Source organism: Callorhinchus milii, unplaced genomic scaffold (assembly GCF_018977255.1).
Source record: "Callorhinchus milii isolate IMCB2004 unplaced genomic scaffold, IMCB_Cmil_1.0 Scaffold1, whole genome shotgun sequence".
In the NCBI taxonomy this organism is placed as follows: domain Eukaryota; kingdom Metazoa; phylum Chordata; class Chondrichthyes; order Chimaeriformes; family Callorhinchidae; genus Callorhinchus; species Callorhinchus milii.
The window spans coordinates 94,648,579-94,674,742 of NW_024704742.1; the positions used below are offsets into that span (position 1 = coordinate 94,648,579).

General features: G+C 38.9%; 1 protein-coding gene across 4 annotated transcripts in view; it reads left to right on the top strand.

Annotated features, from left to right (window-relative positions):
• Nucleotides 1–26,164, top strand: part of agtpbp1 (ATP/GTP binding carboxypeptidase 1) — a 130,471-nt gene that overhangs the window by 54,903 nt on the left and 49,404 nt on the right. For all 4 annotated transcript variants that reach the window (XM_007908036.2, XM_007908035.2, XM_042333395.1 and 1 more), the window contains 8 exons: nt 1,486–1,632; nt 4,805–4,936; nt 5,823–5,916; nt 9,598–9,635; nt 11,557–11,765; nt 13,156–13,333; nt 15,290–15,384; nt 16,235–16,351. In XM_007908036.2, coding sequence (XP_007906227.1) covers nt 1,486–1,632; nt 4,805–4,936; nt 5,823–5,916; nt 9,598–9,635; nt 11,557–11,765; nt 13,156–13,333; nt 15,290–15,384; nt 16,235–16,351 — 1,010 coding nt within the window. The remainder of the gene's footprint in view (nt 1–1,485; nt 1,633–4,804; nt 4,937–5,822; nt 5,917–9,597; nt 9,636–11,556; nt 11,766–13,155; nt 13,334–15,289; nt 15,385–16,234; nt 16,352–26,164) is intronic.

Here is a 26,164-nt window from a genome sequence, read left to right on the forward strand (position 1 = left end):
ATATTAACAAACCGATCATTGATGCTTCTTATTTGGCAAAGAATGAGAGAGCTTGATTTGTTGTAGCTTTTGGCAGCAAAAGCTGAGTGTTTATGTTAGAATAAATTGAGCAATCTAGGGAATATATCACATTCAAATGTATAGCAAATATTTCACATTTTGAAGCGACTTCTTGGGTATGATTTTCATCATTGTACTAAGCGCAATGATTTTGATATGCTCTAGTTATTTCAGTTTTCTGAAAACTGCTAAGTCTGACTTAGCAGGGAATAGAATCTCTCAACCTCGGTGGTTGGCACTTACAAAAGGATAATTTGTTGAACAGTCACGTAGGATTCAGGAAGTGACAGGCTATGCTTAGCCAATATGCTGGTAATTTTCAAAAACTGACTAAAGTAAAGACTTGGAATAGGGGAAAGAATGGGCAGGAGAGGGGCAAGAGACATGATTAACCTAAAATGGAAACGCTTCATATGGGTAGATTACAAACGGCTACCTCGGGTTTTGGGCTCGATCTAGCTATTTTTAATATGTTATTTACTTGGTCAAGAGGTGCAAAAAGAGTCTCCAAGTTTGCAGATGATCTGAAAATAGGAGACAATACAATTAATGAAGAAGAATACAACCAGATGCAGAAAGATTTTGATCTGGGCAATTAGGTCAGTAGCTTGCAAATGTAGTTCAATGTAGATAAATAATGTATATGGGAACAAGGAACCGAAATAATTGAAGGAAATTGTACAGAGTGTGCCTGCTTATCAGGAAAATCACCATTTCTCAACATCATTTTAAGAAGTAATCCTTCAGGTATTTCTTTTTCACAATATGTGCTGCATCACATTTATTGACCCCTATCCACTCACTCTGCTGATAATCGCTCTGTTTCCAGCAGGTTTCCTCAGTTAGCCGCACGTACAAATTTGGAATTTCTCCCCCAATGTTGATTCCCCAAATCATTAGTATAGATGGAAATCATTAAAGGTTCCAGCACAGATGCCAAGAAGCATTAATTTCACCCCTATTATCTTTCAAACGTCTGTACCCATGCCACCAATTGACCTTTAACATGTGCCTCAATTTTCTCAATGAGTTTATCTGGCATCTTTTTAATATATCTTGTAAAAATCCACATATTTATTCCATTTAGCTACACACTCAGATTTCCGCAAGAAATTCAAATAAATGAGTCAAACCTGACCATTATAAAAGGCAAAATCTTTACAAATCCTTGTTCACAAATTCCATCTATCGTTTGGTCCAGACATTTGCCCAAAATGGAGGTAAGGCTAATTAAACTAAATCAAAATTTCTGTCCATCCACTATCTCCTCACTGACCTGTCGTTATTGTGGGAATTGCTATCTGGGCTTAGTGTTTGTTCTACTTTGTTCTTTCTATTAATGTTTTTATTACTTGTACCTGAAACATTAACATATTGTATATCTTTAGCGTATTTTATTTAATTGAAATGTGTTTTTCATTTCAGGAGGAGGCCGCAGAATTGGTGTGTTGGTTTCCAAAGGAGGGAGTCAGGTTCTGCTTCAGTTGCTATTTAGTGCCAGCAAAGATTCTCCGACAAATGAAGAGCTTATGGTGCAACTTCATTCTTTACTCGCAAAGATTGGACCGAAAGGTGTAAAGTTATTTTATTAATTAAATCTGAAGATGTATCAGTGACTGAAAAATGTCTATTAATGACATCAACTATTTCTCTACTTTTATTTGCAAGTGTTTCTGCTTGCTGCATTAAGTTCATCCTCACCTTTGCTTTTCACATAGCCTACATAGCATAAGCAGAGGTCAGGAATTTTATATCCGGGAGAATTAGCACCTTTGACTTTCTGTTGGGTAGTAAAAAGAAACTGGACACATCAGAGGATATAAAGAACTAATCATTGTGTGAGAGAGTATGTACGACAGGCAGTTTTGACAGGTTACTTCCTGTGTGTAGTCTCGTGCTGAGTTAATTTTGCAGTTGGGAAAGTAATGTTAATGTTGTAGAAAAGGAAACTAAAAACAAATACTTACCGGCTAGAGAAACTGGCAAAGGATTATTTCTTGGTATGTTTTCTGCTTTAAAAGTGCATGAATTATCCTCTTAAATCAAAATAATTGCTTACCAATAATCAGCAATGCTGCTTCCGTCCTACTGCCTTCTTGATTAACATCTCCTTTGATGAATAGAAATAATTAATTTTCATTTGGTAGCTTTCCTTGTATTTTCTAAGCACGAGACAAATAACATGATATAGTTATGATCCAGAAGGGGAAATATTGAAATGCAAACATGAACAAGTGATTGTACCATTTCCGCTTCGCATAGCATAAATATGAAGTTGATTCTACGGTTATGGTTGGCAATGTAAATCTGGCTTTCATTCCATGCAAAGGACCATGATTTCCTACTAATTTCATTGTTACTGGGGAAGGCGTCCCATCTATTTCACGGACAATTGAGGTTCCACTGTAATTAATGCAAATTATCAAAATTGAGTGTGTTTTTGAGCTTGTGTGCTTCGCATTGTTGTAAAATATTGCATTTGTCACATTGAAATAAGGAATCTATTTGGATGCATTATACTTTCTCGTTCTGGAAGAAGCTATATGTTTTCAAATGAGGATTTTTTAACTTTAAAAATATAATCAAATGTGGAGGAATGTGCACAGAACACGTAGCAACAGGCGCAGAACAACAGGTAAACTGGGCGTCCAATTAGCACTAGGCAGAGGACTAAGCATCAATGTGTAATCTCATGCACACATTAAAGCGTTACCAATTTGGGCCAGTTACTTTATACTTTATACAGAGAGTGGTGAATATGCAGAATAGACAACCAAGAGAGGTGATTGCACGAGAAAGTTAAAGAAGAAATGGGGAAGCTAATTACTTGATTTAGGTGCATGAGACACAGTAGTGCATGTTTTTTGTATTACTTGCTTGACATTCAACCCTCACCTGTGGATTTCACTAAGCTGCCCGCTGTATACTCTTGCACAGGTGATGCAGTTAAAGCAGTGTAGTAAATGCTGGTTTTGTGATGAAGCAAATAAACCCCTGTCATGTTCTGACACTTTCAAACATCACCTGCAGTCTGACTCACCAATTGGCTCAACACATTAAAAGAAGCTTCTGACAATCATTTCCCAGACCCTTTCCTTGCTCTGTCTATCCTCCACATCTGTTCTCCAGTTTGCTGTAACTTTGCTCCATTTTCTGATTTTTAGTATTATTGCATCTGCCAGACTCTGTGGAACTCCACTTAAATCAATTGGGCTTCTGATGGCTTCACTTATGTATCACAAGCCCCTGAAAGAAAAGTATCATAAAGCTTTGTGAATGCTGCATCACCTCACGTCCACACAATTGAGTCTTCTCAGAACAACCAATAAAATGACATGTAATCAAAATTCAAAGTGTACCTTAAAGCATGTAATTAACTCTGATGTATCGATAGATTTGTTTGCGTTAAGCACTTTAATGCAGCCTTTATTTCACTCTGTGGCTGACCGGTTTAACTTTATTGCTCATGAGATAATAATAATAATCCTTGCATTTGATATAGCGCCTTATCTTCTAGACGTCTCCAAGTGCTTCACAGAATATACTGTAAAGTGAATTGACTGTATACTGTGTGGGCGAAACGTGGCAGCCAATTGTGCACAGCAGTGTCCCACAAACAGTCGTGGATTGAAGTGACCAATTTTATTGGGTTTTTTTCTTGAGGGATATTAGTGGGTCAAATACACGTGGTGTAAAAGAAAATCTCTTTATGTACAGCAGATGGAGCTTACACACAAAAAGTCATTGAGTTGCAGACTTGTTGCCTATTCTATCAGATTCTTAGGAAATTGTGAGCACAGTGTGTTCCTAACAAGTCTTGTCAATTGTGTAAAAGCTACTTCCAAACTATGAAAGTACCAACAATCTATATATTTTTCAGTTCTCGTAAGATCTGTGGCATAGCTTAATATTTAGTGTTATGTCAGTGATGGAAAATTGAACATTGATTTGTAGTTTGGGGTCATGTTAACTTAGCAATGCTTAGTTATTTACAGCATCTTTACAGATTACGTGAACAGACAACATTTTAGCCTGAAAATCAATATGTTAAACCACAGGAATGCAAATGCCAACTCTTTCAGGATTAAAGGAGATTAACAAATGGTCTATCATAATTCAATTGCAATAACTCACTGTAAATGAATGATTTGTCATAATTCAATGGTACAAATTTTCATTGCTAGATGAAAATCGCACATTAAAATGTGTGGCTTTGTGCATAAATTGTGGTGTCTAAAACACAGGGAAGTGTTTTGTTTTATTTGGGGCAGCAGTTTCAATGACTAGGTGTTGATATTTTATTTAGAACAAATATGTAATATACTTTTCGTTCAAACCAAATTATAGTCTCTTCAGACTTGCCATTGTATGGAAATCTTGACAGCAGCAATGTAAAAGTAAGCTATCCAATTATTTGTAAAACTTACTACACCTTCTAGTAGGATTCACCTTTCCATATGGGTGAGAATGCACCATTTAGTCTTTACCTTAAGAGGGCACCACCAATAAGTCAACTCTGATAACAATACCCTTGAATTTATAAAAGTCTTAATTTTGGAAAAAAATCTTACATTTATATTCACAAAATATATTTTGTGTGTGAATGTATATTAGTTACAGATTAATAAAATGTAAATTACAAGACGTCATCATTTTAAAGAAGTAAAGAATTTGTTGCAAGGAACGAATTTTGGGGGAAAAAAATGACCATATCTGTAGTATATTAACATCTTTTTGTTAACAGATAAAAAGTTTGGAGTCAAAGCCAGGATTAATGGAGCCTTAAGCATAACTCTAGGTTTGGTGAAGCAGAATTTACAGAACCTGAAGCTGATTCTTCCTTGTCTGCAGGTCCTACGAGCATATTCTAGTAATTGTAAGTGTTGAACATAAAAAGTGCCATCAGTGATTGTATCTTAACTAGAAGACACTGTCATTTTGCCTGACTCAGTGGTGCTCACATATAGGAATTATTTATGGCTGTCCATAGTGGTTTAGATTGTACCAAGAAATTAACATCTTGGGTAACTTAGATGGTGGAATATCGGACTTGGGACCAGAGGGTTTTGGGTCCTAATCCCAGTCGGCCCACTCTGCCCCTTTACAGGTTGCTAAAATTAATACTCTGTTTAAAAAAAAAAAAATTTTCCTTGAGAATGGGGTGGAAGGTAAAGTATGTTTCCTCAGGTTTAAATGCTTGCAGGATGGTTGATGATGAACTGTACAGTTTGCTTGAGTTTGTGAAGCCTTGTAAGAAGTTTCACGTTTGTACGAGTCAGAATTTGATAACCTAATTATTTTCATGTACAACTAGAGTGGACCACAGTAGCCTAGTTAAAGCAATCAATAATGAAACTGTAATTACATAAATTCATAAATGTCGATGTACATTGAGTATTTTATTTTTGTATTACTGTTCTCAAACTTTCATTCACTTTTTGTTGTATTTTTGTTCAGTGACTGAAAGCTGAACCACAGTTTTCTGAACCATTAACTTTGTATTGTTTAAAATACACTGCAACCCAGGCCATATATCTATCTGAATAATATTCTACTTGATGGAAACATAATGAGAAAATCTTGTATCTATAGCTTTTTAAAACCATTCTTTTGGTTTAAATTGTCACAGATATAACGAATGCAATATATATTAAGTTACAGTATTTAGATTTGAATTTGAAAATAATGTACGTGTATACTGGACAATAATAAATGCTCATGCGACGGACGCTGTGTAATTTGTAACTACTAATTTTTTTCAGCTGTTAATGCAGTGTCCTTGGGTAAAAATGGTGTCGTGGAGCTTATGTTTAAGATTATTGCTCCTTTTAGCAAGAAGAACACTGGTCTTACAAAGTAAGTAATATTTCAATACATGTATGTGAAGTAACTCAATGATTTTTAAAAAAATAATTTTCACAAGTTAATTGGGAATTGTTTGATCTTTAAAATGGATTTTGAAAATTGTTTAATTATTAAAACTCCCTCCAAGTATGGTAAAAGCAAATACAGTCATGCAGTTATCATGATGAATATATGGATAGATATTTGTTAGGTCAGGGTATTAAGGGATATGGGACAAGGCTGGATAATTGGACTTGAATTACAGATCAGCCAGGATCTGATAGAGATACTCCACACGCCTAATAATAATCCCTCCAAAAAAACAAAAACAATAATTAAATTGGTCATTTTCAATCTACGACTGTTTGTGGGACATTGCTGTGCGCAATTGGCTGCCGCGTTCGCCCACAAATATACAGTCAATTCACTTTACAGTGTGTTCTGTGAAGCGCTTTGGGACGTCCTCCTGACGTGAAAAGCGCTATATCAAATGCAAGGATTATTATTATTATTATTATTATTAATGGTGGAACAGGCTCGAGGGCTGAATGACCAACTCCTGTTTCTACGTTTCTAATAAAACAAAGAATGACTAACATAACCCGAAGTTTAAAAGGTTAATAATTTAATAACTTACCATACATATACTTGCTTTCCCTTACAGGTGCCAGTTGTAATTCTGTAATAGGGCAGGTGTTTATTTTCTATTTCAGCGGTTGAGATTTGGTTTGTGGATCCACATCATATAACCCATGGGTTGACCTGTGGCTTTGCAAATATAATCATGGATTCTTGTCAAACCACCACAGCATAGGAAGGGGCTGGCTTAAAAAAGATGAGCAGTTTTCAGCTTTCAGAACTTGGAAATTTAAATAAAAATAATATAAATTACAACAACATACATTTATATAGCACCGTTCACATTAGTAGGGTCTTGGAATATTTACTTGAATGTAATTAGATGTAATGAAATCTAATGTAATCAGATGTAATTAAATCTATTGGGTTTTGCTCAATGTCTGGTGGTGATCTATTATAGCTGTACCATTTATTGGCATATATCTGGTTAGCTTTGTGAGTGGTAGAGACACCAGTGATACAAATATGGGGTAAAACATTTTAATGGGGTTACATATGCCATTTGCACTACACATGAGTTTATTTATTGAATCAATGTTATTAATTGCTTTGAGGTTATTTTGAAGGCAAGGGTATGAATATGGGAGGCATAGATTGCAACTAAGTCTTCCAAGTCTGACTTGAATGTCTGGAAAGGCGAAAGAAATAGTTTTTCTGCTTTGGGTGTACAAATATTGGAAAGTCATTGAAACCTGATGCCTATTTTTATAATCCTTAATATCTTAAATATTATATTCAAATTGCTACTTTTGCTGAGTGCTGAGACTCTCCCTGTCTTTTGGTTATTTTTAAAACTATATATTGAGTTGTTGCAGTTCTGTTGACCAGCTGAGCACCCTGATCGTCCTGCTCACGTGACTCTTTCCATTCATTGATGAGACTGCCCCAGTTCATTTAAGTTACTTGGGAATTTATTTTTTTCACAAATTGTATACACAGAAGAGTAGTGGCTCCAGCTTTCAATAGGGAAAAGCTTACAACAATTCCTGTCTAATATTGCAAGCCTTTATAGGCTGGGCTCCAAATTCCTCTGTGGTGGCCAATACAAACAGAGTAAAACAGAAATTATGTAGTGTACAGGAATCCCAACTCTTTTTGAGGCAAGCCTCTATGGCAGGCTTTGTTTGTGTGTGTGTGTCTCTCTCTCTTTCTCTCTATAACATTCTTTCTCTTGACTCTATGGTTCGTTTGACTTCTTGTGACTAACCCCACACTATTGTTTATAATATAATAATATATACAATATATAATAATATAAAAATCTCAACACTTACTTTTTCACTGGGGTGGGGGGATTCACTGCAATAGTTAATAGAAACATAGTGAGGGAAGCTTAGCCTTTCTAGCATTCAATGTTGGGTTGTCACTGCAGCAGAATAATGACTCAATACAGCTCAACCAAACTGGCAAAGTTGTGTTGCTAAACTGCAACCAGACTGAAAGGCTGAATAAACATAAAATGAGGGTTTGCAGAGAACACGACCGGCTTCAGCCCAAACCATTATGTTAAAATTTGGGTGGTTAAAATATGGTGGGGGGGGGGGGAAGGATGTCATTCCAAAGAATTTGTTAATAACCACAATTCATTTCTGAATTACACTTGTTGACAGTGTGATAATGGGTAAGCATTCATAGTTGGTGATATTTAGCACATCACTTGTGACATTTTTCACCCCTCTACCTTAAACTAGAAATGAAAAGTCATGGCAGAAATGTCTTCTTGTCAATGTTCTTGATCCATAATTGGTTGGAGCATAGCTGAATTATAGTAATGTGTCTTGATTACATTCTCTGCCTGAAGTAGAAATATGTTTAATGTACAACACAGGGTCTGTCAGGGTCTTGTATTTCAGAAAGTGTAACTATTAATGTAGGGAATTGATGATTCATGGATTTACCAAACCTCTTGAGTTATAACTTGTTAACATCTGTTCCTCTTTATCCTCTTCAGAAAGACGAGTGATTACTGTATATTCAAATGAAATGTCCTCAACTCTAGTTTGAAAATCAGATTTATGATATCCATTAACTAAAATAGATTACTGGATAAAATTGTTGCAGAGTACCACTGAATCTCCTTTTCAAAGTTAAAAAGAATTTGCAATGGCCACTGTACTTTTAAATTGTTATTTAATGAACTAAGTGGCATCTAGGATGACATTGCAAAGCACTAATTCTTTTAACTTCTTTCCAATTTTAATGCTGCAAATTAGAATGATAGTTCACAAGGCGTTTTAAGTGTGTGTCTTGAGAGTTAATGCAGTGAAATCTTCCTAATGATGGTATCTTTCAGTCCATTTCCAGTACTTTAACGGGAATCAGCCTCAAAATGCCTTTCTCCATATTTCTCACAAATGGAACTCTTGCACTGAGTTTGTGAATCCAGGTCAATGTATACAAGGAACAGAAGGGACCCCACAATAGATACAGTACTTTTCTATGTGATCCAGCAATACAATATTTATAAAAGAATTTTTAAATTTGATATAGCACCTTTCTTATCAGGAAGATGGCTTAAAAGTGCTTCATAGGATTACAAAGAAAAGTTTAGTGAATATAATTTATAAGCGTATGTGACAGCAGATTTAGACACGCCAATATCCCACAAATGGCCACAACGTGAAAGAACAATTTCACTTCTGGGATTATTAACCAGGACACCTGGAGAAACTCCCTTTTCTTTTCAAATAGCTCTGTGGGATCTTTGTCGTCTACCTGAACAGGCAGACAGTTTTAACTTCTCATCTAAAGAAGTAACACTATAAAATGTTACTTTTGTAAACAGTACTCTTTTGTAAACATTCAATAGTTGTGTAGTGCAATAAATATTAGATATAAATAGACTTAATGAACTTTTACCAAAATTATGAAGATTTAAGTTTAAAACTAAACCATACTTTTCATAATCTGGTTTTATATTGAAGAAATCTTTTTTGTTTTCTGTTTTGATTTTGTCAGTCTTGGAGGAGAGTATTGTATTTATTCCTGTCACCATTTGTAGAATTTATTGTATTTATGTTATGGTTGCATCCTATGGAATGTGTTGTTTTACAGGGTCTCTTTAGACACATTGGCGGCATTGCTGAAGTCGAGTAAGTGCTTTATCTGGTTATATACAGTATATAAGTTAACTATTAAAGATGGGCATCATTTTTCACAATTCTTCTTGTTAACTTCCTCCCTCCACTCTTGAAGACATTGCCTCTTGCTGGTGTATATTTTCATAGACACCTCTTTAGAGTAATCAGTGTTTGTGTGTGTGTTGTGAGAACCCAACAGTGTTGTCATTGTTATTCATTAACCTGTGGGGAGCAATAAAGCCTAGCCCGATCCTTGTACTGATAGCATTCACACACATGCATTTGTTGACTTGAATCACTGTTCAGCTAGCAGGAGCTCTGATTATTTTCCTTTCCATAGTCCAATATTACTGAGTTCCATTTCTATCGGGACACTTTTTTTAAAACAGTGTATTGTAGAAGAAACTGCTGCTTTCCATTTCATTTCAGTTGCTTTTTGGACCATTTAAGTTGGTGAAATTTACTTTACCTTTGGTTGTGAAAGAGTAACCGTGAAGCCTAACTTTTTCAGTCTCCTCTTGTTTAGTTTTATATGTATAAATAGCCCAGATTGATGCATCCCGCTGGGTAAATTTGAAAAAGGGTTCTCAGTGTTCAGCAGACTGTTCTCAGTGAGTGCAAATGGTAATATGAAAGTAGAAATTACACATTCAGCAGGTCAGGCAGCATCTATGGAGAAAGGAAAGTGAGTCAACGTTTCGGGTCCAAGACCTTTTGTCAGAGCTGGGGCATGTTGGGAGGGAGAGGCTTTTAAGGGTTAACAAAGCGTGGGGATGCAGGGCAAGGAAAACAAAGGGGAAAATGGGGTAGAGGACAGGAGATGATGGGTTAAAGAGGTGTTAATAATGCAAAACAGTGTGGGGGATTGCAACAAAACAGGCAGACCAGAGAGAGAAAAGGTGTGTCTGGGACCCAGATGGTAATGGTCACCAAAGAAGGGGAGGGTGAAGTTGAGCTGTTATGGTCTGTAATTGTTGAAATCAATATTGAGGCCAGAGGGCAGATAAATGAGGTGCTATTCCTTGAGCTTGCGCTGTGGCTCATTGGAACAGCGTAGGAGACAGTGGATGGAGAGGTCAGTGTGTGAGTGGGAGGGAGAGTTGAAGTGGCAAGAAGCTGGAAGCTCAGGGTTGTGTTTGTGGACAGAACGGAGGTGTTCGGCAAATTGGTCACCCAATTTACGTTTTGTCTCCCCAATGTAGAGGAGACCACATCGTGAGCAGCAAATGCAGTAAACTACATTGGTGGTATTACACGTAAATTGCTGACTCACTTGAAATTTGTGTTTGGGGCCCTGGACAGTGGAATGGGAGGAAGTGAAAAGGCAGGTATTGCATTTCCTGCGCTGGCATGGGAAGGTGCCAGGGAGAGGAGAGCAATTGTTGGTGGTGAAGGAGGAATGAACCAAGCAGTCACAGAGGGAACGGTCCCTTCGGAATGGTGGGAGGGGAGGGAAAGATATGCTTAGTGGTTGGATCACGCTGGAGGTGCTGGAAATGGCAGAGAGTTATTTGTTGGATGTTGTGTCTGGTGGGGTAGGAGGTGAGGACTAAGGGTATAGAGAGCAGGGGGTAGAGAGTCGAGAGGGGAGCTGAAGGCACGGTCAAAGAGAAAGGTCTTGAGACCAGCCTTGAAGGAGGAAAGGGAGGAGGCAAGGCGAAGGCACTGGGGGATAGAGTTCCAGAGCCAGTCGTCAATATATCTGAGGAACAGGTCAGGGAATGGACCTGAGTAAGATGACTGAGGCCCCTTTAAGATGATTGTTTTTACATCAATCCTCCATCCCGCTTGTCACTGCAAGAAATCTTTGCAAACAAGGAAATGTGCGAGTTACATGAGATGCTTTATACAGAAGTGATTGCATAGTGCGATTAATAAATAACATATGTTTATTTCTATTTAGAAATGTTTTAAAATTTTTATTTCATAATAGACACCAATGCAAGACGGGCAGTGGAAAGAGGATACCTTCCGCTTCTTCTCACGATTTATCTTGATTGGCACCGGCACGACACTAGGCACAGACACATGTTGATTCGTAAGGGAGTTTTAACCTGCATCAAAAATATCACCAATATCAAGCTTGGCAGAAAAGCTTTTATTGATGCTGATGGGATGAAGGTCTTGTATAATACTTCTCAAGTACGTGTCTGCATTTCTATTGAAATAGTGTGCAATTATGTTGACATAATAACCTGTGTTGAAAGCTGGACATGATACCCATTAAGATTTGACTTTGAATATGAGCATTTGTCTTCATTTAAAATGAATATAGATGGCTATTTGGAAGCTATTAAAGTCACGTGTGCCGGCTTTTGTAACCACCGACTGCTAAGTGATAAAATCGACGTAATCTTTGCTTATGTTTCTGACAAAAAGGTTTTGATATGGTGATAATAAACCAAAGAAACAATATGTTATTGGAGCAATGCTTGTTAAAAGAACAAATACCAAGACAATGCTAAAACAGATGATAATTTGGTACTACTGTAGATGCTGCAAAGAAAAACTTTTGGGTCAAGGATAATTTTATTGAGGAAATATCTGGCAAATTGTTGGTGTCTGTTGCCAGGATTGGATTCAGAGGATTAGAAACAAACTACAGGTGTACTAGGTGTAGGGGAAGGCATAGTAAGTAATATGAGCAGCAGATTGCAAGTAGCTCTAGTTGGGGCTTGTATTTGAAGCTGATGCTAACTATCAAAGCTGGTCTATGAATAATAGCCTTTTAGGTGATTTACCAGAGAGCAATCGGTGGCTATTGGAACTGTTAGTAAAAGAAAAGCTAAATCAGGTGCCTTCAGGTGATATAAAATTATCCTTGCATTTGATATAGTACCTTATGTTATCAAAATGTCTAAATGTTTCTAGGGCTTTACTGAAAAATTTGATAATTGTATTGATAGGCAAACTTGAAGGCAGCCAATTAGTTTTCCACTAAACGCCAATGCTCATGTTGCAGCATTGTTCCCCAAATTCTGCTACTGCTTTAGTACACCAACAAATGAGCAATTCTTGATTTGTGAGTCTAGACAATAAGTCTCAGTCTATTCAACCATGGTGGGTGTGACGGGTGGAGAGCAAACGGCATGGCTGTCGAGGGCTGTCCTTGTCCTGATTCATTGTCATATATATTCTTTCATTTTGGGCTATTAGATACTAATCAGAAAACTAATACCCGAGCAAGCTTAGTTTCTAGGCTTAGTTTCTGGAGAAACTAGGCTATTCAGGATAGACTAGGGATCCAATTTCTATGTTATACTGTACATTGACTGAGAGTGTCCGTTTGTCTGATTTACTCATCAGTTTAGACATTTTTGGGGCACTTAACTAGTGTTGGAACATTCATGCCAAACTATTGTATTTAGATGTATATATCCTGTGTGTGTATATGAGCGATGTATACAGAAACACGCAGCATGCAAATGCATATATATTTTTTAAAAAGTTTCAAAACAATAATACAATAAGTTACTAATGCAACTGTGAAGTATTTCTTCCTTCTATTTAATTGTTCTGTTTTATTTTAAAGGAATGCCTTTCAGTGAGAACACTGGATCCTCTGGTCAATATATCCAGCCTAATAATGAGAAAATGCTTCCCTAAAAACCGTCTTCCAATTCCAACCATTAAAAGCGTCTACCAATTCCAGTTAAAAGTGATACCAGCAAGTGGTCCTGTAGCACAGCTTTATAGCTTACCTCCTGATGGTAGGTATTTGAATGTGCAAACCATACCATTAAATAAGTGCACATGAGGAAACCAAAGTGAGTGTGTTACATTGGGGACCGGTTACAGTTGCAAAAATAAGAGAAGGAAAGGTGCAAAAGCTGCCTGCTTTCCCCGAATTCTCTGAACTCAGCACAAATAGTTCATTCATTGATGCCTTTTCACCTAAAGAAACAAGATTAGCTTTTTGTTTAATTCCACAGAAAAGTAGTTATCAATGCAATTGGGTTAGTTTGTCCTGAGAATTGCACTAATTTTGCTAATGGGTTCTCCCGACACGCACCATCACCCGTGGTGTTTCTCAGGGCTCTGTCCTTGGACCTCTCTTTTTATTTACATGCTTCCCCTCAATGATGTCATCTGCAGACACAGGGTTAACTTCGAATGGCACCCAACTCTATCCCTCTGCCTGTATCTTTAATTCCAGGACCATTGCTGTTCTGACTGATTGCCTGTCAGACGTTAACCACTGGATGACAGCTAGCTTTTTCCAGTCGAATGTTGACAAGATGGAGGATCTCCTGCTTGGCTCCCATTAGTGCTTCCTCACCTTTGGCAGTAACAGCATTATCCTACGTGGTTGAACCCTCATAGAGCCAGTGTGGAACTTCAGTGTCATATTCAACTCTCAGCTGTCGTTTAAACCTCACAATTGTGCCTTGACCCATTCAGCTTTCTGCCATCTCTGCAATATTGACCCTCTCCATTACAACCTCTCCCACCGAGACCCTTATCCATGCTTTAATCACATCCAGGTTTGATTTCGCCAATTCTCTGCTCACTGGACATTCTAGCTCTTAACCTCTGGAAACCATCTGGAACTCTGGAGCTTGTGTTCTGTCCCGCACTGGGCTCTGCAATAGCCCTCATCCTTGCCCAGTTCCACCAGCTCCCCATCCCCCAGAGGATTGAGTTCAAGATTCTTGTCTTCACTTTTAAATTGCACCATAGTTTTGCTTCACCCTACCTCTGACCTTCTAAAACACTATCAACCTGCCCACTCCCTGCGCTCGATAGGCGCTGGCTTGCTTCACACCGTACCCTGCTCATCCCACCATCGGTGGTCGGGTCTTCAGCCTCTCTGACCCCACTCTGCCTCACCCGTTCCCTCACTTTCTTCAAGGTCCGTCTCAAGACCTTCCTCTTTGATTATGCCATCGGTCATCTTCCCACTCCCACCCCCACTAGCCCACTCCCACCCCTCCTGAATCCAATCCCCAGCTTGAGTGTAAACCCTCAACTGCGCAGGTGGAGGAAGGGGATGGTCAAGGGCCAGTTGAAAACTTAAAGTAATGCTACGAGTCAAACAAATCACCAAGGTTGTGGCCTAGCTCTGAGAGTTGGAGCCAGCAGCTGAGAAAGAGGTGAGGAGACACTGGTGGGTGGGAACTGAGCAATATTTAGCAAAGGAGTACAAACTGAATGAATTTGTTCAGCAATTTGTTACAGCTGTAATGGAGGGTTAGAGATAGAGAAAGGCAGGGGGAGAGGAATATATATATTTAAAAAGAATCCCGGCACATGAATGGTACCTTACATATGTTTTAAACTTCTATGCTGCCATTAGCAGGTGTGCAGAAAGTTAGGGTACAAGTAGGGATATTAATTATGCTACGCTTAATATTTCAACAGAAATCATATTAACTTGTTAACTAAATGAGTCAAACATTTGTTTTACAAAGCCATAGGGCTCAATGATCTCAAGTTATGTGAATTGGAAGCTCAATTCCAGAATTTAATTCAATCTTGATTTGGAAGCTTAGCTTGTTTTACAATCTGCGGGGAGGCTGGCTAAATGCAGTGATGCTGTGATAGAGACCTAGATACAGGTATCCGTTTGTCTCTCACCAAATCATGTTTGAATGGCCTTCTGTACTGTAAGGTTCTATGATTACTGGTTGATTACTTCACGTTAAAATGGTCTTTCCTTGTTTTAGTGGATGACGTTGTAGATGAAAGTGATGACAATGATGACATTGAGACTGAAATAGACAATGAAAATGAAGATGAAGATAAAGATGAAAACCTGAAGGTGGTGATATTAGACACCATTTATTTGCAAGTTACACAATGTTCAAAAGCGCAATATTCCTAAATCAGGAGGCTTGAAAGAGAAAGAAGGAGGCTAATCAGCCTATCATGCTGGCTCTCTATTTAGCTATGCATTTAGTCCCATTCTCTTGCCCTTCCTTTCTCCCTTTCAGATCTTTAATTACTTTTAAAAGTTAATATGGATTCTGCCTTGAGCGCCATTCTAGTTAGGGACATATAATGTTCCAACAGGTCTCTGGGGAAAAACAATTCTCCAAATCTCTTCCTTTGTTCTTTTGGTAATTGCCTTAATTCTGTGCTCACTGACTCACTGACTGTGTCACTGACTCACTGACCAATGGAAAATAATGTTCATGTTTGTTACCAAAATGCTTCGTAATTTTAAAAACCTCTCAGGTCTCCTTCCTACTCTCTGTTATTTAAGGATTATTGGTAACGATTGTTGAGAGATTCTTTTCAACTTCTGAATAATTGTAGTGTCCAAACCTGGCCAGAAAGTTCTCAACAGCACTATCCTGTGTTCCCACTTTAGCAAGTATCATTTTCAAGAGCCGAAAACAACTTTTCCAAGCTTATTGAGAGGCTGGATATTGGCCTATGTTATAACTGTGAATAGGCCTTGAGAGTTATGTTATCCTTTAGAGGCCATTTTCTGTCCTTGCAAACAACAGTAGAAGCCTTAACAAAATCTCAGTCACAATTGTTTCATTCTTTGGCTGTCAAAGAAAATGAATAACATCTTAGAAGCAAATATGGGAGAAATGGAGTTAGGTATGAAATATGTTAACTTAATTGTCTAATATAATAAAGAGCACTCTATTTCCTTCCAGAATGATGATATTGAAACCGATATTAACAAGTTAAAGCCGGTGCAAGACTTGAGGCGTCCAGTAGAAGAATTGGAAGAATATGTACGTTTTTTCCCAGAGCTCACTGAAGACTTTCAGGTAAAAAACAATGTTTCTGGTGTTTACACTTCTTTTGGGATCCATCCAGACGCTGGTCAATAAAACTAGTATATTTTCTCTTAAGTATCATGACATTAGCAAAAAGCCATCAGGGCAAATAGAGCTTTAACCAATTTAATACTGAAAATAGTTTGCAATTTAAACTTCTCACTCCAGATGTAAAAATATGCTGTACAAATCTTTTATGTACTTGTAATTCATATCGTTTTCTGCTATACATTAGATTAAAGGCATCAAATGAGCAGAATGAAAGAGTACGGCATCAAATTGTCTCTCCTCCTGCACCACCTCCATTGTTCTGTCCATTCCTGGTTTCAGTCTTACCTGTCTCAGTGACTTCATTTTGTCTCTTCCAACGGCTTCTCCTCCAGCTCCTGCACAGTCACATAAGGTTTTTCTCTGCAGTGAGATATTGAATCCACCCATCTTCAATGAATTCTGTAGTATTGTGTTTTTTTAATTAATAATTTATGGCATAAACATTTATGTTCTAATAATTTATAGTATAGAAAACAAATTGCAAATCACAAATGCAAATAGTGGGAGGTGCTTTGTCTACGCTTTTGATCACAGTTCAAGTTGATCGTGACAGTTCAGATTGTATGTGACTAGTTCAAGGTTGCTGTATTTTGTGCTATTGATTGATTGGTTTCAGTATTTTTTTTGTTGCCTGCTTTTCTCCTTCTACCCCCCTCATGCCAAAATGTAACTTTCCTCCTGGGAGGGGAAGAATTAAGGTAAGCAGGGTGTCCTTGGAGCTGAGCTTGGGTCCAAGGCAACATGCTTGGCAGTGGAATGTTATAATCCTGTCAAGCCTCTCTGGTGGTTTTGGTAATTCGATTCCTAAGCCAGGCAGGTTTGCAGTTCTTCAGGGCACTGCTAATAACAGATACGTTAGACTGGCTCATTGGCAAAACTTGGAGGAGCAGACCAGTCTGGGAATTGATATTCTTTGCTCTTGGCTTCTTTTAAACCTGCAAGTGAAAAGGGTTACCGACCACTGGCAAGTGGGTTGGTAACCCGAGGACACTGGTTTAAAATAGTTGTTAAAAGAAATAGGGGAGGTGAGGAGAAATCTTTTCACACAGTGAGTTGTTTGGATCTGGAATGCATTGCCTGAAAGGGTGGTAGAAGCCAATTCGATAACAACTTTTAAGAGAGAAGTAGATAATTATTTGGAAGGACAAGTTTGCAGGGCTATGGGGAGAGAGCGGGGGAGTAAGATTGAATTGGATAGCTCTTTTCAAAGAGTTGGCACAGACACGATCGGCTGAATGGCCTCCTCTTGTGCTGTATAATTCTATGATTCTATGAAGTCAAAGCCCTAATGGGCTTTGCTGTTGCCAACCTGTGCCTAATACTCTCTGGAATAAGGTAAACGGGACGTAGCCCTCCAGTTCCAATTTAATTCCAGGGATAGAGAAATTTCCATGTGTAGGTGTCATATAAATGGATTTGGATTTTCTTGTGGATACTTTTAAGGATGTGATAGGTTTCCGCATGTGGAGTCCTGTAGTGTAGTGGTTAGAGCATTCGACTCGCAAGCGATAGGACCTGGGTTTGATTCCTGGGCGGGCCAAAACTTTGGATAAGTTTCCTTACTCCACACGCCTCTGTTCGCTTAGCAGTAAGTATAAACCTGGTTGTCAGTCGATTGGTAGATCGCTTTTCCGGGGGTAATAATCTCTTCAAAAAATGAAGAAATAAATAATCTGGTTACGCAATCCACGACTGTTGGTGGGACACTGCTTTGCACAATTGGCTGCCGCATTTCACCCACAAACCATGCAGTCAATTCACTCTACCGTATATTCTGTGAAGCGCTTTGAGACATCTCGAAGACGTGATAAAGTGCTATACCAAATGCAAGGATTATTATTATTATTTTATTATGTGTCACTTGACACCTAGCTGACCAAAAATAAATCCACCTGGCACGACATTAATGGTGAAACAGTCTATTAAAGAATAAATACAATGTTAAGAGCATAGAACAGCAACGTTAACTACCCAACCGTTCTATTGTAAAATAAATCTGATTTTTTTTTCCTTTGAAGTATGCAGTTTCAATGCTTTTTTGTTTGGCCCACTTAATTAGTGAGAGTGAAATAAGAGTGGCAGTATAATAGCAATTAAAGTCCTTTATGAGATAGTATTCTCAGTTTGAAACCTCTTCAGTGCAACTGGATCCCTGCCTCAAACTGCATTTAGCCACTCTACTTGGTTTCCTTTGCCTCATATTCTGCTTAAAACCTTTTTCATTTAATTATTACAAAGGTAACTCTTGGCAGTGTAGACCAAAGTAGATTTTGATTATTCAAAGAAGGTTCGGAATAAGTTGCTGCATATCATACCATTCGTTGATTAAAAAAACTTGGATTGTTCTGCTTACTTTATCAGTTTATTCTATTTGGCAATGTTTTGCATTGTTATTGAAGTTGACAGGTTGAAAAATACAAATGCTCAGTAATTGTACTACACATGCAGAGTAAGGTTCCTCGCTGGCTGTCAGTGGGCTTGCAAACTGACGCAATGATTGAATAACTGTGCTGCAGGTCACTTGAGTGACATCTACAGGGCATGTTTCCATAGGTTGGTAAATCTGTGCATCTCACCAGACAAGAGCATTTTATTAGCTCGCATACGTGTGCATATTCTATATGTAAAAGATATTTTGACAGCAGCGGCTGTTTTGGGAAAGTATTTCATTCTCACTGATTAAAATTGGTCAAACAAACGGTCATTTAAACTTATAAATCAGTTTCTTGTTTTTTACTGTTTAATTGCAGTGATTTGTACAATTACATTTCTTTTTGGCTTTATCATTGACTTTCTGAGCTGTGTTATTACAGCGGGTGTTTATGAAAATGTTTATGAAATAGTATAAGTGTGCTCAGAGCCCATATATGTTGGGACTCCACTGAGTTGCTGTAGATGTATATTTTATATATGTACATATAGAATTATACAGCACAGAAAGAGGCCATTCGGCCCGTCTTGTCTGTGCCGGCTTTTTGAAAAGAGCTATCGAAATCAGTCCCACTCCCCATTCTCTTCCCATAGCCTTGCAAACTTGTCCTTCCCAAATAATTATCTAATTCATAATTATATAATTAACTAATAATTATATATTCATACCTATAATTTCAGTGAATTCCTGATTGCAATTGTCCTGAGAGACAGAGACCAGATGGTTTCCAAACTTATTGTAAACCTGAAAGTAAAGTCAGAATCTGGTCATGGAGTGGTATAGGGAGTAGGTTAACCGCCCACTCCCTTGCCCAGGAGTGCTATGCCTTGTTGTGAGGGAAGTCCAAAGAGTCAACACAGAAGAAAATACCAAGTATGTTACCTAAAATATTATGTTTTGTGATTTCGTTCATAAGAACATAAGAAATGCTTAACGAAAAATAGACTAAGCTCCATCTAGTTTGCCTTCCACCTTCCTGGCGGTCGCATGCACGTATGTCCCGATGCCTATGTACTGTATCCCATAATGTTATTTCCTAAAAGAAAACTATCTTATCTGTGTTTGAAGGAATCAACACTTCCTGCTTCAATAATAATAATAATAATCCTAGCATTTGATATAGCACTTTTCACGTCGGGAGGACGTCCCAAAGCGCTTCACAGAACACACTGTAAAGTGAATTGACTGTATATTTGTGGGCGAATGCGGCAGCCAATTGCGCACAGCAATGTCCCACAAACAGTCGTAGATTGAAAATGACCAATTTAATTATTGTTTTTTTTTTGGAGGGATTATTATTAGGCATGTGGAGTAAGGAAACCGTCTCCCTAGGGAGCCTGTTCCACGGGTTCACTATTTGTATTCAGAGCATGAATGATTTTTAATCTACTGATGGTTAATAGGATTGATTGGGCTATGCATATCATATTAAATAATGAACAGCATAACATTATTAGTATAATAATAATTACGATGATTGTTGCATTTGACATAGCACTTCATCCCATCACCAGAATTACTTTACAGTAAATTATGTGAAGTGTATTGTCAGGCGAAAGTGACAGGCAATTTGCACATAGCAATGGCCCACAAACAGAAATGAAGTGGATGACCAATTTAATCTGAGAATTTGTTGGCCAGGACACTGGGTGAAATAGTTGTCACAAGATCTTTAACGATCACCAAAACAGTCAGATGAGGCCTCGGTTTAATGTCTCATCTGAAGGATAACATTTCCAACAATGCAATACCCCCCCAACACTGCGTTGGAGTCTGAGTCTAGACTATGAGCTCAAAAGTTACAACATGAGATGTGGGGCTTGAACCCACAAGCCTGATACAGATAACAGTGCTACCAATTGAGCCAGGCTGATACCTTACAATGCAGTGATGGAGGCTGAGAGCTTGAACAGTATGTTGCTTTTCAGATTTATAATAATAATAATCTTTGCACACTGGCTGTACTGTCAGCATTCAGCTGTTGCGACCTTTAAGTTTAGGTTTGCAGTTTACAACTTACACTGGCATTCGTACAGCTGGAGTCATGATGATGATGATGATGATGGTAATAATAATCCTTGCATTTGATATAGCACCTTATCATGTCTTCGAGATGTCTCTAAGTGCTTCACAGAATACACTTGGAGATCAGCAGCGCATTTAATAAAACTCTCTCTATACTCCACAGTGAATAGTACTTAAGTCCACATTTGTCTTGTACCATCATATCTTGTTTTTATTAAAAGTTAGAGCTGATTTTCCATCTTTAATGTTGTATTCTGGTCTTTTTTTTAACTTCTGTTTAAATTCACTTAAATTCGTTAAACTGCTGCTTCTCAAATACTAATGTGGGATTCTCATTTTCAAAGTTTGCTAAAAATACTTCACTACAGGCCCTTGCTTAGAATCTTCAGCAAGCATTTAAAGTCTGGTTTCTACGTGCTATGAGGACCTGCTTGCTTTGTGCTAATATTTGACGTCTGTCAAAGGAGAAGAATGCATCCTGCATCCTGAAAATGCACATGCTTTTTCCTGTTGTAGCTGAATCATTCTCAGTTTGGAAAGATAAGTAGTTGCTCTACTTGTGTGCCAGTGCAGATGTTGATAGGAAGAAGGAAATGGCTACTCTCCTACAGGAAAAGAAGTTAGCGTGCATCCAGAATAAAGGTCAGGAGGTAAGAGGTCAGTGCAGAACCGTTTAAAGGTGGAGTGGCAGATTTGGTAAAATAACGAAAAACTTTAAACAACCATGAGCCCAGAGATAATTTGGAAATTATTGTTAGTTTTGCACTTTGAAATGTAATATCACTCTTGTTTGGCTATGACCATTCAATAAGCATAATCTATCAACGTGCTGCTTAACACACAATTTTCAACACAATAAATCATTATTAAAGGGTGTTCTACATGTTATATAGCAGGTCAGAATATTCATTTTGCATTTTCAACGCCATAAGTGGCCAGATATATTTTCATTTTTATAATTGGTAGAATGTTGCACATTTTAGCACAGCTCAAAGAATTTGTACCTTGGTTTTATACTTTGCCAATCTGTAGTGTTAGTCAAATTAATGCAATGGGTAAACTTTTGGCAGCACAGGTTCACACTCTCTCTTTCCATCTTGTTAGTGTGATCACCACCTGACTGCTTCTCCCCCATAGAAACGGGAGTAGGCTATTCAGCCTCTCGAGCCTGTTCCGCCATTTTATAAGATCAAGGCTGCTCCGTACCTCAAGTCCAGTTACCCGCCCTTGCCCCATATCCCTTATAATACCCTGACCTAACAAATGCCTATCTAAATAGATGCCACTTATAGCATTGAAAGTGGCAAAATGCATAATACCTGCTCTATAACATGTACAACACTCTTTAATAATGATTTATTGTGTTAAAAATTTTGTGTTAAACAGGTAGTGCTTATTGACTGAACCTTTCCTGTTTGCCCAATTATTTCCCAAACATCTGTTCTCCATTGATTCACTTTACACATGTATTTTGTCAGCTCTCATCTTGAAAGATGCAGTGCTTGAAATAATTTAAATGAAAATGGAGACGTCTTCTGAGGCCTTGTGTAGTGGGTCATGGCACATGCAGATCAGAGTTAGCTGATCTCAGCTGTGATACAACAACAACAAAATTACATTTGTATAGCACCTTTCACTTCGGGAGGACGTCCCAAGGCGCTGGACAGTCAGTGTTTCGGACCCGAGTTGGTCATCGGGATTGGGGAGGGTGGAGGGCAGGGGGGGAAGGAGGGTGATCGAAGGCATGGTCGAAGAAGAGTCTTGAGATGGGTCTTAAAGGAGGCAAGGGAGGGGCCGAGGCAGAGGGTCTGCGAGATGGAGTTCCAGTGGGTGGGGGCAGAGTGGATGAAGGCTCGCCCGTCAATAGTGGGGCGGATGAAGCGGGAGACATGAAGCAGGCCGGAGCCCACTGAGTGGAGGGAGAGGGCAGGTTTGTAGGGGGTTAGGAGGTCGCAAAGGTAGGGTGGAGCAAGGCAATGTAGGGCTTTGAGATGAGGACCAGGATCTTGAACTGTATCATCTGTGTGATGGGAAGCCAGTGGAGTCAGGTAAGGATGGGGGTGATAGGGTCACAGAGCCTGGTGCGGGAGAGGACACAGGCTAAAGAGATCTGGACGATCTGCAGGCTATAGAGGGAGTCTTTGGGGAGGCTGACAAGCAGGGAGTTTGCATAGTCGAGACTGGATGTTATGAATGCGTGTATGAGGGTTTTGGCAGTCTGCGGTGAGACAGTGACGGAGCCGAGTGATGTTGCGGAGGTGGGGGAAGTCAGAGCGGGTCATGACACAGATGTGGGGTAGAAAGGATAGTTAGGGTCAAACAAGATGCCAAGGTTTTGGACTGGCTTAGCAAGGTGGAGTGTGTATCCTTGAATGGTGATGCTGTCAGTGCCTGAAGTGTGGAGGCACTGACGGGAGCCAATCAGGAGAGCCTCGGTCTTGTTGACTTTCAACTGAAGAAAGTTAGCTCTCATCCAGGACTTGATGTCTGACAGTCATTCTGTCAGCACAGCAGTGGTTCTGGAGTCAGAGTTGGAGGCAGTGTTGGGTGTCATCTGCATATATGTGGAAGTTGCCCCAGCCTCGGGTGATGTCACCAAGAGGGAGCATATAGATATTGAGCTGTTTCTGTGCTGTGGGCGGCACGGAAACCCGATTGGAGGGGTTTGTGAAGGGTGTGGTGGGAGAGGAAGGAGTGAAGCTGGGAAGCAACGACTCGTTACAGGACCTTGGAAAGGAAAGGGAGGCTGGAGATGGGGCGGTAGTTTGAGAGCAGGGTGTACAATTGGCCTTAGCTTTCTCCTTGTTGAAAGGCATCAATCAGCCTGGGTTTAAATCGACGTTCTCTGCTGAAAGGTGGGAGTGCGTGTGGGAGTCCAGTGAGAAGCCTGCAGTTGAGTAGTCTGGCGTTGCTCACTATCCAGGCATGAATACAAATGGCTCATTGGATGAGATTCATGTGGTCAAATGGAATTGTATTTTAGCAGCAGAAAACGAGAGTCATGTTCCTTCAGGAAGAGGAAGGGAGAGAACATATGGCAGAATAAGAGTCACAGTGAAAATCTTGATTCTCCTATTTTGGACGTAACCTGGCATTTCAAACTCTTTGCATCATATAACTAATTGCTCTTTTACATTGTACACTGTCTTTCATTAGATGACATCCGTACAGAGCACTATGTGTTGACAGTACCATTGTCAAACCTTAGGGCCATTCTCCGTTCATTCATCTTTGTTCACCAAATAGAAACATTGGTGATTGATAGAAAGGAAAACTTCCTGTGTTGGTGGTCAGGGGTATGATTTTATTTTACAGTGCAAGTGATGTGGTACTTGTGATAGCTGATACTGCTGAAAAGTCACTGATTGGAAGAAGTAGAGGGGACACCATATATCTCTTTTGTTAAACTGACTTGTTGTTTGATCCAAGTCTATGCTCCCAGCCCAGTTTCTAGATCCTTGTTTGTTTAATATATTGTGCTTAACTTTTTTTATTATCATTGTGGATTGGAGAGTTGTAATTTTCAGGCCTATCCTATTTGTTTGAAATTCTATTTGTTTGAATTTCATTCTCTCTCGTGTCCAATCTTTTTTTGAGATGCATCTCAGGTATAATTGGTTCAGTAAAATAATAGACCTCATTAAGCCTGTTTTGTAGTGAGTTCAGGATAGGTTGATTTTTTAAAAAGAAGTATTGTTGTTAATTACAATGGAGTTTTTACAATTCTCGCACATTACAAATTATAGCTTAAGACACTTTATTCTCTCAAGAAAGCTTATCAACGATTCAATCTGCAGGTGTCATTGCCCCATCAAGGGAAACTGTTGCTACTGCACAGACTTTTTTTTGGCACACGCGGAAACCCAGCACCATTCTTAAAAGTATCCAAACCAAACTGAGAATCCATGCATCCCAAATGCACATGGAAATTACAGAGAGAGATTGTTGGAATGGAATGCACACTCAGAGTTTAATTTCAGACCCTTGTCAGCAGAGGGCCATGTGCTCGATGTCCATATTCTTTGCCCTTATGCTGAATTTAACCCCTGATTAAACTTGGCAGAATGAAGTTAAGAGATTGTTTGGCAAAGGAGAGTCACATTATGACTGTATATGCCGTATGATAATAGAGCCCCATTTTAACTTGGCAGTTGGGGGTTCATAAAATCCCATCCTGCGCTAAAACCGGGCATGAATATCAGACATCGAATCTTTAACTGTACATCTGCGCAAAAAGAGGTCTGGCTTCATCAGCAGCTCACAGGAAGTGCTCTCAGTGGCAACCTGCTGACACAGAAATCGTCCATTGTGTAGTCAATGGGAAGCCAAAATAGCCAACATGTGGAGCATCTGGTTGGCGTTCTATGTGCCAATCAACGTTTTGAAGAGTTATTGGAGTCAGGCGGGTGGATTTATTTGCTAAGTATATTGTCAGTGTGTTCATTCCAATCGTGGTATAAGTGAACCAGGGTGATAGTGAGCTTGTTATAACAGGGTTCCGTTGTACTTCTTGGGAAAGATTTGAAAGCTCCTCAAAATCCCTTTACATTTAGGTTGAGCCTGACTTATTTATACCAATTGCTTACTATGATGTATCTTAATTTTTAAAAAAAAGCAAATAGGTAGTTAATCATTCATTAGGATTGAAAGATTGCTTGAGCAGGAAAACTGCACTATAAAAGGCACCAACGCCAGGAAAAGTGTCTGGGTCTCCTTAGGGACTCCATTTACTTGGCACTGAATGTAGAGAATTCTGCTTCATGACAATCTTGTGTTGGAGCCGGGTATTTAATTCCAGTCTGAGAGCTTCAAACCCATCATGTTGCTCTGAAATGCATTATTTTATGGAGAAATGCGGCTTTCCACAAGTGCTTATTTTCATGATTGCTCTGTACTTTGTGTTTTGAAGTGGTAATAACTTTAGATGTTTAACAGAAATTCTGCCTTTTGAAGGATCTCTGGGTAGGAGGAAGGGTTAGTAATCAGTGCCAGAAAATCAGGTGGGATGGAGACTTTGCATCTCTTGGGATGCAAGAAAAGTGTTTAAGAACTGATCTCTTGTTGCGCAGAGGTGGAATAGAAGTTTTTGTGCCTCGTGTCAGAGAGCTTCTGAGAGGTATTGAGTTGTTTTATGGTAAAGGTGTACTCTACTGTTTTAAGGGAATTTCTTTTGAGGGGGGAGTAGCAGGTCTAGGGTGAATGTAAGAGATGAATATTGTCTACGTTTGCACAATGACCTTTGGGGGTAATGATTGTTTATGCTGATTCCCATAAGAGATAAAATGGGTCCGTAATGT